Genomic DNA, 16,287 nt, shown 5'->3' with positions numbered 1-16,287 from the left:
GCAATGCAGGAGTAATGAGTATTGTACTAAAGCTTTTCTATATCCAACCTAACTTAACTGCACTTGACCATATCCCATGTAAAGGATGAATTTATAATGTTGTATGAGAATAAGGGGGTTATTGTCTAAACAGTCCAAAAAGAGATGTATATTCTGAGCAAACTCACTTTAACCCATTCTTTTCCCCTTCTCCATATTTCATCATTATGGGGAGTAAGTGAAGGGAGAGCTGTAGGGTAATAAAGAGTGAGTCTTCGTTGAGGGGGCACCACATTGCTTATTATATGGGGTCGCAACACAGGCACCAGACATTTGTCATAGCATTAATGTAAGTTATATCTATGTGCGTGTATACTGTTCAGTTGGTGCACACTTGTTTTGACCCTAAGCACTTGCGTGTCTGCATTCAAACATAGCATTGTATATTTGTATTAAAATTTCCCACAGAGATTGCGTATTGTACCTATTTAGGTTTCATATAACTATAGGCTTTTGGCACTAATTGCACTTTACTATATATCTCTAATTTTCTTTATGCTTGTTACACATTTATTTAGCATATATGGCATTTTAATTATCTTTGTTGGTCTAACGTATGTAGCACTTTTTTGCTTATTACACGCATTTATATAGGTTGTGTGAACCCAATCTTAGAGTAATTGCTGTACAGTCAGTACTTTGTAGTACAGTAACATTTTCAGCCAGTCATACTGACATATGTGATATATTGGCACAGTCACATAGTACATATCATATATTATAGTCTTCGGATTACATTGACTGGGTTTCACAAAAGAACCATACAAATAATATATATTCATTATGTCTGGTATATTACATCTGCCCAGTGTTTGCTTTGTTTTTAATTGAGATTTTCCCTGTTTGTTTATTTTCATGATTTTTTATGGTTATTGTTAATAAAGTTGTTCTCAATTTTACACTTTCTTGTATGCCTTTTATTTCCCCTATATGCATGGGGAATTGTGTTCTGTTATTATATGGGGTGCCAACTTCCGCGGCCACGTAGGGACTCTGTAAATAGGGACTGTGGAGGGTTAGTAATCAAACCCCTCCCCCCCTTAAAAAATTCACCACTAATAAGATATTTGTTTGGCTTCTAGTTTTGGTATCCTTTGTTGGTGGCCAATTGTTGTTTAGGCCCATGTTTACGTTCCCTGCAATATATAATGTTATAAAGCTACAGATATTTTTGTAGTTTGGATTGGTATTGTGATATTTGGTCTATAGTGATTCTCCCTATCATAGGGATTTCTAGAGAATCTAGGGCGAGCCGTCGTTGAGTGGGGGAGCCATTTGCATTTCAAGAGGGTGCCAACCCTCGCTGACAGGCAGGGGTTCAGTTAGGGTGAATCAGGGTCAAATAGGCCTACTAGTACCCCAGCTGGTAAATCAACTGGAGGTTACAGATTAGCAGTTGATTTTTGATTGTTTTGATTTTTGTTTGCTCGTTTGTTTGTTTTTCACATTTTTTGAGGGTTTTTTTGTTTTTAAAGTATATTAAGTAAAACATTTTTAAAGGAATTTGTCTTTTTTGATGAGCCAATTTTGCTACTAATCCAGTAAATTTTGAATTATAATTTATTGTGAACAGTTAAGCGATTTGAATATGAAATAATCTCTAAAAGGCTTAAAGATGATGATGACATATTTCCTTTGTATTTTAGTAAAAATAATATATACATATTGTCATTTTTTATATTTTAAACATTACAAAAAGGGTAATGGGATGATGCAAAAGTTTGGGCACCCTGCAAGGTTAGTACCTAGTGGCACCCTCTTTTTCCATTATCACAGCTTGTAGCCAGCCAAGAGTTTTTCAAGTATTGTTTGAGGGATTTTCATACATTCTTCTTTGAAAAATTCTTCCAGTTCTGTCAGATTCCTCGGTCATCTTGCATGTACTGCTATTTTGAGGTCTAGCCACAGATTTTCAATGATGTTCAAATCAGGGGACTGTGAGGGCCATTGACGTGTGTTTAGGATCATTATCCATTTGTAGAAGACATCCTCTTTTCAACTTCAGCTTTTTTACAGATACTGTTATGTTTGCATCAAGAATTTGTTCAAATTTCATTGAATCCATTCTTCCCTCTACCCATGAAATGTTCCTGGTGCCATTGGCTGCAACACCACCCCAAAGCAAGATTGATTCTCACCAATGCATAAAAGTTGGTGAGATGTTCTTTTCCTGAAATTGTGCCCTTTTTTCTCCATACAAACCTTGGATCATTGTGGTCAAAGAGTTCTATTTTAACCTCATCGGTCAACAGGACTTGCTTCAATAATGCATCTTGTTTAGATGTTCTTTGGAATACTTCTGATGCAGAATTTTATGGTGAGGACACAGGAGAGGTTTTCTTCAGATGACTCTTCCATGAAAGCCATATTTGTGCATGTGTCTATGAGCAGTAGAACAGTGTACCAAAACTCCAGAGTCTGCTAAATTTTTCTGAAGGTCTTTTGAAGTCAAGCAGGGGGTTCTGATTTTCCTCTCTAGCAATCCTACAAGTAGCTCCCACTGAAATTGTGCTTGGTCTTCCAGACCTTATCTTGAACTCCACTGTTCCTGTTAACTGCCATTTCTTTATTACATTTCAAACTGCAGAAAGGGCAACTTGAAAATGATTTGCTATCTTCTTGTAGCCTTCTCCTGCTTTGTGGGCCTCCACCATTTTCTTTTTCAGAGTGCTAGGCAGCTGCTTAGAAAAACACATGGCTACTGTTTTTGGCACAAGATTAGAGGAAGCTGGGTTTTTATAAAGCTGGGAAATTTGCATCACAGGAAAGGCCAGGGCCTTTCCTAACGAGGTTAGTTAAGGACTGAAACCTTGGTCAAATTTATCTGAGCACACATATCGCAAAGGGTGCCTAAACGTCTGCATCAACACACCTGATAATTGCAGTTTCTGCATTTCAAGCTAAATGGAATTGTCCAGGTTTGGGGCCCAAGCCAACAGTCGCTTTATGTGACTGCAGACTTGTGAAACGATACAGTGTGTGTGATGTCAGGATTTGCTGGCTCCGGGATGAGGCAGGTACGTGACCACAAGGGTGCAATTTGCACACTTCTGGCCACATTCCAACTAGACATATCCAGCCTCACTCAATTCCCTTTTCTTGAGCAAGGCTGCACACGTCTAGTCAGCACATAACTAGATTTATACAAATTGAATATTTGTGGTTGTGCGCTCTCCCGCTTCCAGCAATGGAGAATCTTGACTGCGTACATATAGAGTGACTGCAGAATTGCACCACAAGCCTAGACAACCCCTTGAAGCACTATATGCTTAGAGTAGTCTGAGAAACTGGCGTCACTGTAGAGGAATGCAAAAGAAACAGAGAATTGCTGGATCCACAGCAGTAGGACTAAAAAGGAGGACCTGTACATCTCAATATAATCTAAAATTTAAAAAATCACTTTGATACATAAACAGTTAAATAAATTACTAAAAGCACATGTGGAAGCTACAGGTGGCCATAACCTGTATGCAAGAGATTTGGAGCTACAGTACCTACACAAAAATGGAGCTCCAATTACTATAAAGATGTTTCAACTTAGGCCTAAAGCTTGGTGTGCCGACCCCTTAGCGCTTTATGATGGATATGTATGTCATGGAGTATGTCAGAATGTTTGGAGCAGACTCAGAAGCTTTCCTCGTTCTACATAGGGAAGATGCTATTTTGCATAATCTGCCTTTAATAGCAACAATCGGTACATATCGCAGAATAAAAATACAAAAATAAAAATTGGCCACTTGTTTAAAGGGATTGGTAGCTTTATCTTTACTTTAATAGATATATTGTGACAAGCGAGTCACTTCTTCCTGGGAGGTCTGGGGTAAGAAAATCAATATGTATTGTGAATCGCAGATCTTCCATTTAGACGGTGTATTTGTGTTTCGTATTCAATGGATTCTGTCTCCTTTGGTGCTGAAGAGGTTAACGACCCTTTCTATGTTGGTTAAAACTTGCAGCTCCATCTCACAGCTGTTCCTGACCTGGTCATTTCCTCTCCTTATAAAATCTGGTCAGACCTCTTCCTTGCCAGTGAAAGCTTTGCTTCCTAGCTCCTTGGAGACACTGTGCTGAATTGGAGATTGTTGTAGCTGCTGGTGATTCCTGTGTGCTGTTTTTGGGTTTATGCTTTCCTCATTGTCCTATTTTTATTTGGTTGGTACATTTCTATACTTACCTACAGTATATACTTCTCTACCTTCGATGAGTGTTTCTATGATTGTTGCTTTCTGTTATCCTTGTCTGTCTTACATGTTTATACACTAGCATTTCTGTACCAGGCCTCCTGTGGGAGAGGGAGGGGACATCTTAGGGAATAACAGGATAACAGTAATGCTGGTGGCCCAAACCTCCTCACCTTTAGAGGTACATTTGGGAGCAGGGATAGTTAGGACCCAGTCCTAGGAACGGTTCAGGGCCCCTTTCCATAAACACCAACAGTCACATGGATTTTTGTACATTTACTAATAGATAAGTGTTACAGGTTCTTCTCCTGTACTTTTTAGAACAGTTTTCCTCACAGACTACTCTCCTGCCCATACAATGGCTGCTGGTGGAGGAGCATGTGACCTGTCCATACAATGGTTGCTGAAGGAGGAGCATGTGACCAGACCTGTGCATCAGCCGCCTCCAAGTGAAAGCTGATATCCCATGTGAAGGGATTTTCCATGTTCCCAAAGCTTCTCATAAAATTAAAATAAAGTGGCCAACATCTTTAAGAAGTTAAGAAAACTTATCAGTACAGACGGTTTTGGAAGCTTTTTGAAATTTTAATATGGATTTGATCATTGAAAAGGGGTTTAAGGTTGGATGTTCACTTTGAACTGTATCCTAACATTGGTATGAATATTTACATTTAGTAATTCCTTAATTTCCATGTAGATTGTTGGGGGTTTGTGTACTGAGACCCCTATCAATCACTCCTAAAACCCCCACTCAGTAGTAGACGCCGGAGGAGGCTGAATCACACAGCTTCTGTCTGAGTATATGCAGAGATTCAATAGAAATTCTGCCTCCTGAGCTGCATACTTCTGAGTGGGGTTTTGAACAATGGTTGGGGGTCTCGGGATCCAGATTCCATCAATCCACAAGGAAAAGACATATAAAGAATTAGTAAGGTTTAGTTAGACTGTAAGGATCAGTTACGGCGAAGTTTTGAATATTCTGAAAGGTTCAATACTCACCCTCAGCGCTAATGTTGCATCAAACCGTGGAACAGAAGATGGTGAACTTCTTCCAGAATCCTGGGCTGTTTAGAGAAAAACAGACTAATTGTAATGTCAGCGCCATAGTTTCTTATTAATGTTGATTTGAACAGTCTCAGGAAAGCATACATGGCTGCTATTAACAATCCACATATTTACCAACATGACAATTACAACGGACACTCCAAAATTTAGTGAATAGGCACCTGGCTTTTTATTTTATTTTTATTTGTGCTACCACTCCCAGTTACTGACATTTTTCTTCTAATAGGTGTGTTCTGTGCGTATTTAACAATACTATACTCAGTGTATATAATTATACAATTTACTGCAAGAAAAAAGGGACTTCCAAATTACTTATAATTTTACTGTATTTTATTTTATCTTCAACTATGATGATAACTCTCATAACATTGTAAAAGTTGGATTTTCATTGTAATTCCCATGAAGAGGTTCATGTTAACATTACAAATCTCTTTCCGGTGAGTTAAATATTTGTATTAAATTATTGTATTTAAAATAAGTTGTATTTTAGTTTTGCCCAACTACTGAGCTGTAAAGTCAGGCAAATGAAGGTTTGCACCAGCTGTAGTGCTGCTCCACATTCTAAAGACGGACATACATATAGAGAAAATTCGGCTCAGCAAGTGTTGAATAAATGATCTTCTGATGAATGATCAGAATGCGTCACAGCCAAACATGTTAGTGCATATTGACAGTAATAGTTGATCAAACTTTACTGTTATCCACTTAAGAATATAGCAGTACTTAATTTCAATAGGTACGGTAGTAATAAAGTAAAATATATAAAGAAATAAGGTAAAAGTATTTTCTGCACAGAGCAGCTTGTATTTTTTACTTTTAGATGCGATGCTAAACATCACATATTTTGCGCTATGCTTCCCTTTTATTTTACTGCCTCTTTTTAGTCATTCCTTCTGGGTAGATCCCAAAAGAGCTATTATAGTACAAAATTCTCAAAAAGTTAAGACTGGCTATGGGAGCATAACACATAGTGCATCACAGACTGCTGCGTTTTGGACTGCACAGTCGTAAACCTCAAAAGCTCATGGTGACTGATGTTCGCTAACAAAGCACCGAAGATGGGCATATAAACATCAGAACTGAAGAGTCACTTTTTTTGTGTCATGACACGGAGAAGAGATGACACCAGATAGCACTGTGGGCAGAAGACAAATTGACAGAGGCAGTGTTATGCTCTATTTCTGTAGGAATCCCTGCATCCTGCCATTCATGTGAATCATACTTTAATACCTAACACCTAGCTAAATATTGTTAAAGGACAAGAATATCAAGATGGCATCCTCACATTACCTATTGGCAGTGGTCTCTTTCAGAAGGTTATTGCACTATATCACACTGCAAAAATTGTTCAATAAATGTTTAAGGAACCTCAGAAAAAGTTTGTTCAAAGGATATCTATCAGTAGCATCAACCCTCCTAAACCATATATATGAGCATGTCGGCCATAGGAAGCTGAATAACATGATACCTTGGTATCTGAGATCTGATATCTTATTCCAGAGAAATCAATGTTTTTCTTATATATAAATGACCTCTTCCAGGCTCGGGGCGGATGTAGTCTGGAAAATAACTCTGCCTCCAGAGCAGCTTTTACATGAACCAGTTACCAGTGTGATGGCCGCTCTCTGCTCTCCTGACCTCACTGCAGAGCTGTGTGTGGTTATACCTGACACATCTGCATGTTCCTCTCAGCTTCAGTTTTCAGCTCACAGGCTGCCAGGGCTGCAATACAGCAAAGCTGAGAGAGCTGCAAATAATGTGTTTGTAAGGAGTCAAAGTTCAGTTCTCCTATTCTGGGTTAGTTACATGTCTCACACTGGTAACTGCCCTTCATGTAAAATCTGGAGGCATCTTCTCATTCAGATCAGTGCATGCTCATATAGACATTTTAGGAGGGTTATTCCTACTGACAGATTCCCTTTAAGGAACATAAGAAAGAGTTCAAGGCATTGACTTGGAATCCAAATTCCCTAGATATTGATTAAATTGAGGATCTGTAGGATGTGCTAGAAAAACAAGTCTGAATCATGAAGCTTCTGCATTGCAACATATAGGACTTAATGGATCAGCTGTTAATGTCGTAGGAGTCAGATACCACCACACCCTATGAGGTCTCCTGGAGTTCATGCCTTAAGGGCTCAGAGCTGTTATGCCGACACGAGGGAAGCCTACACAATTTATGCAGGTGGCTTAAATACTATGGCTGCTTGGTTTGTGCATTTAATAAAAATCATTGTAGCAAAACACAAACTGTTTATCATGGACGATAGAAATGTATTTATAACATGAACATGTGAATATGTCACATTGTGAGTATCACTGTATATAATAGAAGATTGTGTGATGGTTCATCCTAAGTAGCTCCTTGCTAATGGTGTCTTTACTTTGTCCAAATTGAACTTAACCCACTGAAAGTTCTGATACTCAATATTTATGACAAGTTTCTTCGAAGCAGCTACACAATAGAACAAAAGACGTTTACATCTATATATTTGCATCAGGCGTTGGGTATTTTGTGGGTGCATGACTCAACCCGAACCAGAGACAATAGCTATTTATATCACATACCTCAGAGACTGACACACCCCTGCACTTTTAATGTCACACCTGCCCTTTTAAATATATATTTGTAAAAAACAAGTTTGTGCAGCCATTAATTTTGAAATTAGGCATGAGTCATGAAAATCAATAGCAATGACATCAAAACTTAATCAAAACTTAGTCTATACTTCCCCAAGTTTGAAGTATTTTCCCACTCAACATTCTTCTGCTAATAACTTTAGGTATTTACTTACTAAAACACAGACAGGTATTTCCAGCTGGTACCAACCATACTGACCCAGTTTTACTAAGACCACACTCCTCCATGTTTTAGGGTTAGTTCCCACAGTGCAAAAACAAGTACGTATTCGCTTGCTGAAAATCTGCTTCATTTACAATGCCAGCAAAGCAAATGAGATTTTAAAACAAAACATTTCCACAGTGTAAACCAGCAGGAGCTGCAGGTTTGAGATACAAGCCATGCCAATTTATGATGGTGATATACAGGTGCTTCTTACAAAATTAGAATATCATCAAAAAGTAAATTTATTTCAGTTCTTCAATACAAAAAGTGAAACTCATATTATATAGAGTAATTACAACCAGAGTGATGTATTTCAAGTGTTTATTTCTGTTAATGTTGAGGATTATGGCTTACAGCCAATGAAAACCAAAAGTCATTATCTCAGCAAATTAGAATAATTAACAAAAACACATGCAGAGGCTTCCTAAGTGTTTAGAAAGGTCCCTTAGTCTGTTTCAGTAGGCTCCACAATCATGGGGAAGACAGCTGACTTGACAGATGTCCAGAAGGCAGTCATTGACACACTCCACAAGGAGGGTAAGCCACAAAAGTTCATTGCAAAAGAAGAAGGCTGTTCACAGAATGCTGTATCCAAGCATATTAATAGAAAGTTGAGTGGAAGGAAAAAGTGTGGTAGAAAAAGGTGCACAAGCAACCGGGATAACTGCAGCCTTGAAAGGATTGTTAAGAATAGGCCATTCAAAAATATGGGGGGAGATTCACAAGGAGTGGTCTGCTGCTGGAGTCATTGTTTCAAGAGCCAACACACACAGATATATCCAGGACAGGGGCTACTAGTGTCACATTCCTTGTGTCAAGCCAATCATGACCAATAGACAAAGCCAAAGGTGTCTTACCTGGGCCAAGGAGAAAAAGAACTGGACTGTTGCTCAGTGGTCCAAGGTGTTGTTTTCAGATGAAAGTAAATTTTGTATTTCATTTGGAAATCAAGGTCCCAGAGTCTGGAGGAAGAGTGGAGAGGCCACAATCCAAGCTACTTGAGGTCTAGTGTGAAGTTTCCACAATCAGTGATGGTTTGGGGAGCCATGTCATCTGCTGGTGTAGGTCCACTGTGTTTTATCAAGACCAAAGTCAGCGCAGCCATCTACCAGGAAATTTTAGAGCACTTCATGCTTCCCTCTGCCGACAAGCTATTTGGAGATGGAAATTAAATTTTCCAGCAGGACTTGGCACCTGTCCACACTGCCAAAAGTACCAAAACCTGGTTTAAAAGCAACAGTATCACTGTGTTTGATTGGCCAGCTAACTCGCCTGACCTTAACCCCATAGAGAATCTATGGGGTATTGTCAAGAGGAATATGAGAGACACCAAACCCTACAATGCAGAGAAGCTGAAGGCTGCTATCAAAGCAACCTGGGCTTCCAGAACACCTCAGCAGTGCCACAGGCTGATCGCCTCCATGCCACGCCGCATTGATGCAGTAATTGATGCAAAAGGGGCTCTGACCAAGTATTGAGTGCATTTACTGAACATACATTTCAGTAGGCCAACATTTCGGATTTTAAAATCATTTTTCAAGCTGGTGTTATAAAGTATTCTAATTTACTGAGATAATGACTTTTGTGTTTTCATTGGCTGCAAGCCATAATCATCAACATTAACAGAAATAAACACTTGAAATAGATCACTCTATTTGTAATGACTCTATATAATATATGAATTTCAGTTTTTGTATTGAAGAACTGAAATAAATTAACTTTTGATGATATTCTAATTTTGTGAGAAGCACCTGTTGGTGTAAGTTTCACCCTTGGTTGTGTAAACAGTGAAATGTGCTGCTCTCCAGAACCTTTTTCACAATAATTTTGCAATGGGTATCACTGCAAAACGTAATTAATTAAAACTAATATATTCACAAAGGAAAAGCATTTATAGAGGGTATATTCAGTCAAAATAATCCTTCTAATAAATTATAGATACATATAAGAAGATCATAACACGAAATTTCTTAATAAAAAAAGCAAATCTTAAAGGGCCTCCTTAATTAAAGAAGCAACCCATTAAGGTTTTATCCTCATACTATATTGCAGTCATCATATTACATGGCAATGTGTATTTACAATTTCTCCAACCAGCTAATTCTTCTGTTTTCCATTAGGTCAATGCATCACAGGATTAAAAACAGAATAGCTCAATCCTTCTAAGCTCTATGTCATGATTAAAACTACAATTCTACATTACCGCAAAGTCCCTGGTAGGAGGAAGGAGTGGAGAAGCTGGGTCAGGAGTTGAAGTGGAGCTGGGTTACCAAGGACTTTGCAGTGATGTAGAATTGTAGTTCTATTGATGACTCATGCAAGGAATATAGACTTTCTGGTTCTACACAAATCTTAGAAGGATTCAGCTTGTCAGTTTTTAATCATGTGATGTCATAGACCTAATGGAAAACAGAAGAATTAACTGGGTATAAGGGTAAAATGAGCGAAAGTACATATTGCCATATAATATGATGATTGCAATATATTAAGAGGATAAAAACTTTGTTGGTAGTGCTTCTTTAAGACTGGTATTATACATAATAAGATGCACCTAATTCATCATGCCACTTAATAAATTAGGCACATCTTACAAGTGCTGTGCGCCTCCGTCAGAGATTTCTGGTTAATTTTATAGCACTAAAGTATAATAAATTATGATAAATCAAAATGGCTGGCTTAGCTACACCTTGTCCTCTCAGCTCAGCACAATTTCCCTCACATATGCCTCTTAAATACTTTGCTATACAGAAGAGTTCATGGCTAACTCAAAGACTGCAAGATGCCTAAGTCCAGTGGCTGCAAAACATCAATTGTTTCTTTATTGCTCAAGGTTTTCCCCACTTGTGTTAACATGTCTAAATGTTCCAGACCAGCAACCTGTCAAAACTTCTGCTTTTATAGAGGTGGTTATATTTGCTAATGAATAATTAATAAACTACATTTGATTTTGCCGCACCCTTGCTACTCCTTACCCACTTAATTTCTATGGAAATAGTAAGGGTTAATAAATTAACTTTTCCCATTATTCTGCATGTGGCATAATACTTGTTAAATAAATAATTACATTTGTCATGTGTCGTTACCTAATTTTTAGACCTTTTAAAGACTAAATATTTGCAATTATCATATGTTGATATGTAAAACCATTGAATTTAAAGAGTGTGCACTTAGTTTTTCTCATGACTGTATATATTAGATATTACAGTAAAATGTACTTAGTAGTTTTAAGAGGTTATTTTTTTCTAACAGAGAGTAAGGGACCATTTACAAGTGAACATCATTCTGGAGCGACCTTCCAAGACATACAATTATTCTTACATATAAATGTATATTTTTTTGTAGTTATGATTAATTTTAAGACCGCTCATCTTTTACTATTTTCCTATTTTTCCCATGGGAGGATATACTGTTAACAAACAATCACTTTTAGGCTGTAAAAGATTTGATCAATGACAAAAAGCAATGTGTCACTGCAATCGTAACATGTCTGCATTGCACAATGACAGGACACTTTGAATCAATGATGCGATATTATACACGCTTTTCGCAACCTACCCCCATTTTAATATATTGGCTCTACAACTCAGTTTTGTTAAAAATAACTGGTATTTGACTTTCTGCTCCTACATAACTGCCAAGGTATTAATAATCATAAAATAAAATGGCTTGGTGTGATCTAAGACATTCCTAGAACACATAAGACAAAGGTTAGATTACATTTCACCACTGTTATCGCTTGGTATAATGTAACTACAACATTGCACCTCAGTATCAGGTAATGTAAAAATAAAAATAAATGAAAGTGCTATTATATAAAACCTGGAAAAACAAGGATCTGCTTAGTGATAAAAAATAGCTGATATCTATATGTAAACTTACCTTGGGATATATCATCTTGACAGAATACTCGATTGTCAACTCCAACAGTTTGCCGCAGAAGATGTGGTTGTGACTGGTTACACGGTTTGGCACAATTTGATTGTTGTCGTGTCATCAAGCAAAGCTCGGGGACCATGTACATAATGAGGAAAACCCATCCATTGGCAACTAAAGCAATGGCTCTCACGGGGTCATCCCAGAGAGGATTAGTTCCTAAAGATATATTCCCTCTTAACAACATAGAAATCCAAGCTACCCAAATGCCAATTGAGAAAAACATTGTTACATAAATATGGACACTATGTCGTTTCCAGTACGTGCAAAGTCCACACATAGCTATCATTGAAACGACAAAAGTGACAGCCATCAATGCCAGAACATAGATAAGTATAAGCACAAAGTCAAGGTTACGTGCCGGAAGATTTGCCGTGTTCGGATCGCATTGATTCATATTTCTTCCCAGATAGATTGCTACATAAAGAATAGCTATAATAATTTGTACAAATGACAGGGAAATGAGTGTGATCAGCATCACCCACCAGGACATCCCCAGTCCACCCCTAACCAGTCTCACTAATTTACTAGCATGAACTAAAAGGCAAGAAAAACAGATGGCAAATAGCACTCCAAAAAGAAAGAAACGCGTTGGGCAAGTCTGTGCGTTAAGTTTGATGATGAAGGCAAATGTAAGACCAAAGATTCCAAGTGTGCCAATAAGGAAGATGAACTGAATAGGCACCAAAGCCCGTTTGGCATTGTCACAAATACGTGGCACCATAATAAGAAGTGCTAGCATGAGAGCGATAGTAAACAGAACTCCTGCTGCAGCCAGTGTTTCCAGCACAATGCCCCATGCATCCTGTGCACTGCACAAAAAGATATAGTCGTTAGCAACATTGCAAGACATCTTGTTTTACGCCTGTACCAGGTCTGCAGAGTCTGTCGAGAAAAAAATAAATGTCATAATTAGTAAAAACATGAAAACTTTACCACTAAACAAAATACCTGTATTTATGCTATGTAGGATTCAAAAGTCATAAAACCAATAATAACACAGGGTATAGGATACACGTATAGAAGTCATGGTCTTAGTGCAGACAATGGTATCATGTCCCCACTGGAGTCAGCTCATGGGAATAAATAACTAACCTTGTGGCCATCTGGAGAAAGCCATGAGACCCAACAAAGGACATAGTGGCACAGGGCTATTCCAGTGGTCTTCCCATATTATTGTTTAGCACCCTGTGGGGTATCCAACAGGAACGTACCTCCACTAATCAGATATCAGTGCCATAGTACAGCTATGTGCCGCCAAAGTCTGTGCTAATACGACACCCGTAACATGCTTAACAAAAAGCGTTAAAGTCATGAGCTAGATATTTATGTAGCGCCCCCACCACCGCAGGGCCGAGGGGTACCCGGTACCGGGCCTACGGGTCTCGGCTTCTGGGGGTTGTCACGGCGGCTAGGCCCCGGTCCGTGACCCTGCCATGGGGCGCACAGTCAATGCTAGGTGTGGATGTCGGTGGTGCAGTTGTGGGGTGCAGGTCGCGGTAAATAACGAGGACACCAGGTTGCAGTCTCTTTACCTCTTTACTGGAGATCTCTGAGTCCTCAGTCCAGAATACGGTTCACCAGGCTGCGCAAGTCCGGCCGGTCCAATGGCACCTCCAGAGTTCACTTCACAGGTGGAAATCGGTGCCTTCCTTCTTAGCGCTATGTGTTGTAGTCCTTCCCTGCTGTGCTTACGGAAAGTACCCCACAACCGTTGTGTCTGTTTCTTAAGTTCCCTCACAACTTGATTAAATGATGTTCTTCTAATCATCCGTCCCTTCCTGATGTTACAGTTAGAACGGCACCCGTTTGTCGGGTAGGCCTGGAGTTCTTCCGGGACCCTAGAGACGCCCCTCTCCCGCAATTGCCTCCCAAGACTTCATAGGTGATATGTGTTAGACAGCCCGCCTTAAACTGACTGTCCTGCCGCTGTTTAGAGTATTGCTTGAAGCTGAATGTTATAATACTCCCTCGGCGTTCCGGCCACCGGTAGTGCACCTCAGTGGGGTGTTGCTCCGGTCTTACAGCACGACCCCTACTGGAATTCTCCTATCGCTTGATCTCGTTTCTCACTCAGCACAATCTATCTCGCTTCTAGTCCTTTCTTGGGCCCCGCCGCTTCCCGGAGCTGGCGCGGACCCGTTACGTTCTTTCCAATGCCAAGCCTCTGTCAGGATCCCACCCCTGACAGAGACCCTACTGTCTCTTCCTCCACAACACCCTCTGCCACTGAGTGTTGCTTCGTCCAATCCAGTCAGCTTTCTGATCTAACTTCCTGCCTGACCCCCGGTTTACCCACTATGGTGGGGAGTGGCCTAATGAATAGCACCCTTAGCTCCCCCCGGAGGCCCAGCTGTGAAATGTATTGGTGTCTGTGATACCTGATCAGATGAACTCCTTCAGTGCCATCGGACGCGCCATGGCTCCCCATAGTGGCGGAGCCACAGTACTGCAACGACCAGGACTCTGGGGCGCTGCACTCCCCCCTGGTTAAACACAGTACTCCGGGACTGGGAAGAAAACAACAATACAAGTTAGCAAAAAGACATACAATTTTTGTTGAGTGTAATAACAATAAGCATATTTGAACAGGCTTCCCTTTATGGGAGGTAAGGACACTTGAATGTTACAAACGTGACAAAACATATCATAGCAACATGCTATAATTAGCTTTTCTTACCCAACCGGGTATTCTACTAAGTGCTAAATTGCTGAACAATAATTTAACTTTGCCTTTAAGGACATACACTCTTTTATCCACTAAAGACCTTCCTATAATCACATTATAAGGTATTTTAACTTTTTCATTCTCCTTCTTTAAATCTGCAGGACCGCCTGTCCTATCGGCACCAGACCTACTGCCTCTCCTTTCTGTTACAGGACCACCCCGTTCAGCCAGGGCCTACTGCCTTTTCAACTACTATACACAGTATAGAACATAACATTACTTTCAGTTTAAGAGCACTGAGCCATCTCTACATGACTCCTATGAGGACTCAGGGTTTACCTTCTATCCTAACTATCTATCAGCATTATCAAAAACATTTTCTATCGAACATTAAACCTTCTCATTATCTTTCTTCCTTTCATGCATGCTGGACTCCACATCTATCCCTACGAGTCCACTGCATCCCTCTTCTATCTTTCACCTTTTACTTCTCAGAGCACATCATCAGTTTTTCTTCACATTTAACTAATTAAACACATATAACTTTCTCATGTAAACATTATCATCACTTTCTTTGGTCAAGACATTATTGCTTCCAATCTTAAAGCAATATCACAGTTTAAGCGTAACAAATGAACATCCCCTTTAAGAGGGGACCAAGTCTCTATGAGGTAGCACGCCTTCTCAAGCTACCAGTCCATACTCAACAAAGGTTCCAGTGTGGTATCTTCACAAAGAGTCCTTCTTTAAGTAAAACCAGTAGGGAGCCCCTTTAAGAAGGTGCAAACTATTTACAAGCAGTTTGTATCATGCACTGTTCATGATTCAGCAGTTCATTTCAACAATGAGGAAACAGGAAACAAAAGCAAAAGCAGAGGAAGGGATCCCGGGTAAACAAAGGGATCCCTTTAAGAGTTAACCCAGGTCGGGTTTAAAGCAGCAAAAAGCAGGGAAACAGTTAACTATGTACAGTTTCAGGTTTCCGAGGTTTAGTTGGACGGCTTCCAGGGCTGCACCTGGCACTTAACCCTTCCTGGCCTGGGAAAAGTGAGGTCCAGGGTTACACCCAGTGCTGGACAAACGCCGTTAATCCGTCTTTCATGTACGGTTAAATCATGCGCAGCGATGGAGGTCTGCGCAGCTTGAGTATGGGCATTTACTGTAGCAGAGGTAGCGGCTGCTGCAAGATCAGTCACTAGAACGGAGTCAGCAGCTGTGGCACTAGCAGTCACCGGAGTGGTGTCGGTTGTCAGGGCAGGGTCGTCCTTCATACCTGCTTCAGATGCGGTCCCTCCGGTGCCGGTCTGCTCTGCCTCCGCTGGGGTCTGGAACACTGGCTGCAGGGCCTCGTGCTGCGACGTTGACATCTCTGCTCGCAGCATCTCGCTTTCTGGCAGGGCCTTGCTTTCCAGCTTCGGAGCGCTGGGACTTCTTTCCTGCTCCGGACCAGATGAGGCTGCCGACAGACGTCTGGTGAGGCTCCTGATGATGGCCTTCTTCCACCCGGCCTCAGTGCTCAGCTGCGTCCGCCGGGGTCGGTTGCTGAGCTCGTCCAC

General features: G+C 40.2%; 1 protein-coding gene across 1 annotated transcript in view; it reads right to left on the bottom strand.

Annotated features, from left to right (window-relative positions):
• Positions 1-16,287, bottom strand: part of LOC143788456 (retinoic acid-induced protein 3-like) — a 43,980-nt gene that overhangs the window by 5,779 nt on the left and 21,914 nt on the right. The window contains exons 2-3 of the mRNA XM_077278144.1: positions 12,010-12,948; positions 5,220-5,284 (exon numbers count right to left, since the gene is read on the bottom strand). Of these exons, the coding sequence (XP_077134259.1) occupies positions 5,220-5,284; positions 12,010-12,916 (972 nt within the window). The 5' untranslated portion in view covers positions 12,917-12,948. The remainder of the gene's footprint in view (positions 1-5,219; positions 5,285-12,009; positions 12,949-16,287) is intronic.

This window comes from Ranitomeya variabilis, chromosome 8 (assembly GCF_051348905.1).
Source record: "Ranitomeya variabilis isolate aRanVar5 chromosome 8, aRanVar5.hap1, whole genome shotgun sequence".
In the NCBI taxonomy this organism is placed as follows: domain Eukaryota; kingdom Metazoa; phylum Chordata; class Amphibia; order Anura; family Dendrobatidae; genus Ranitomeya; species Ranitomeya variabilis.
This window is presented reverse-complemented; position numbering and strand designations above follow the sequence as displayed.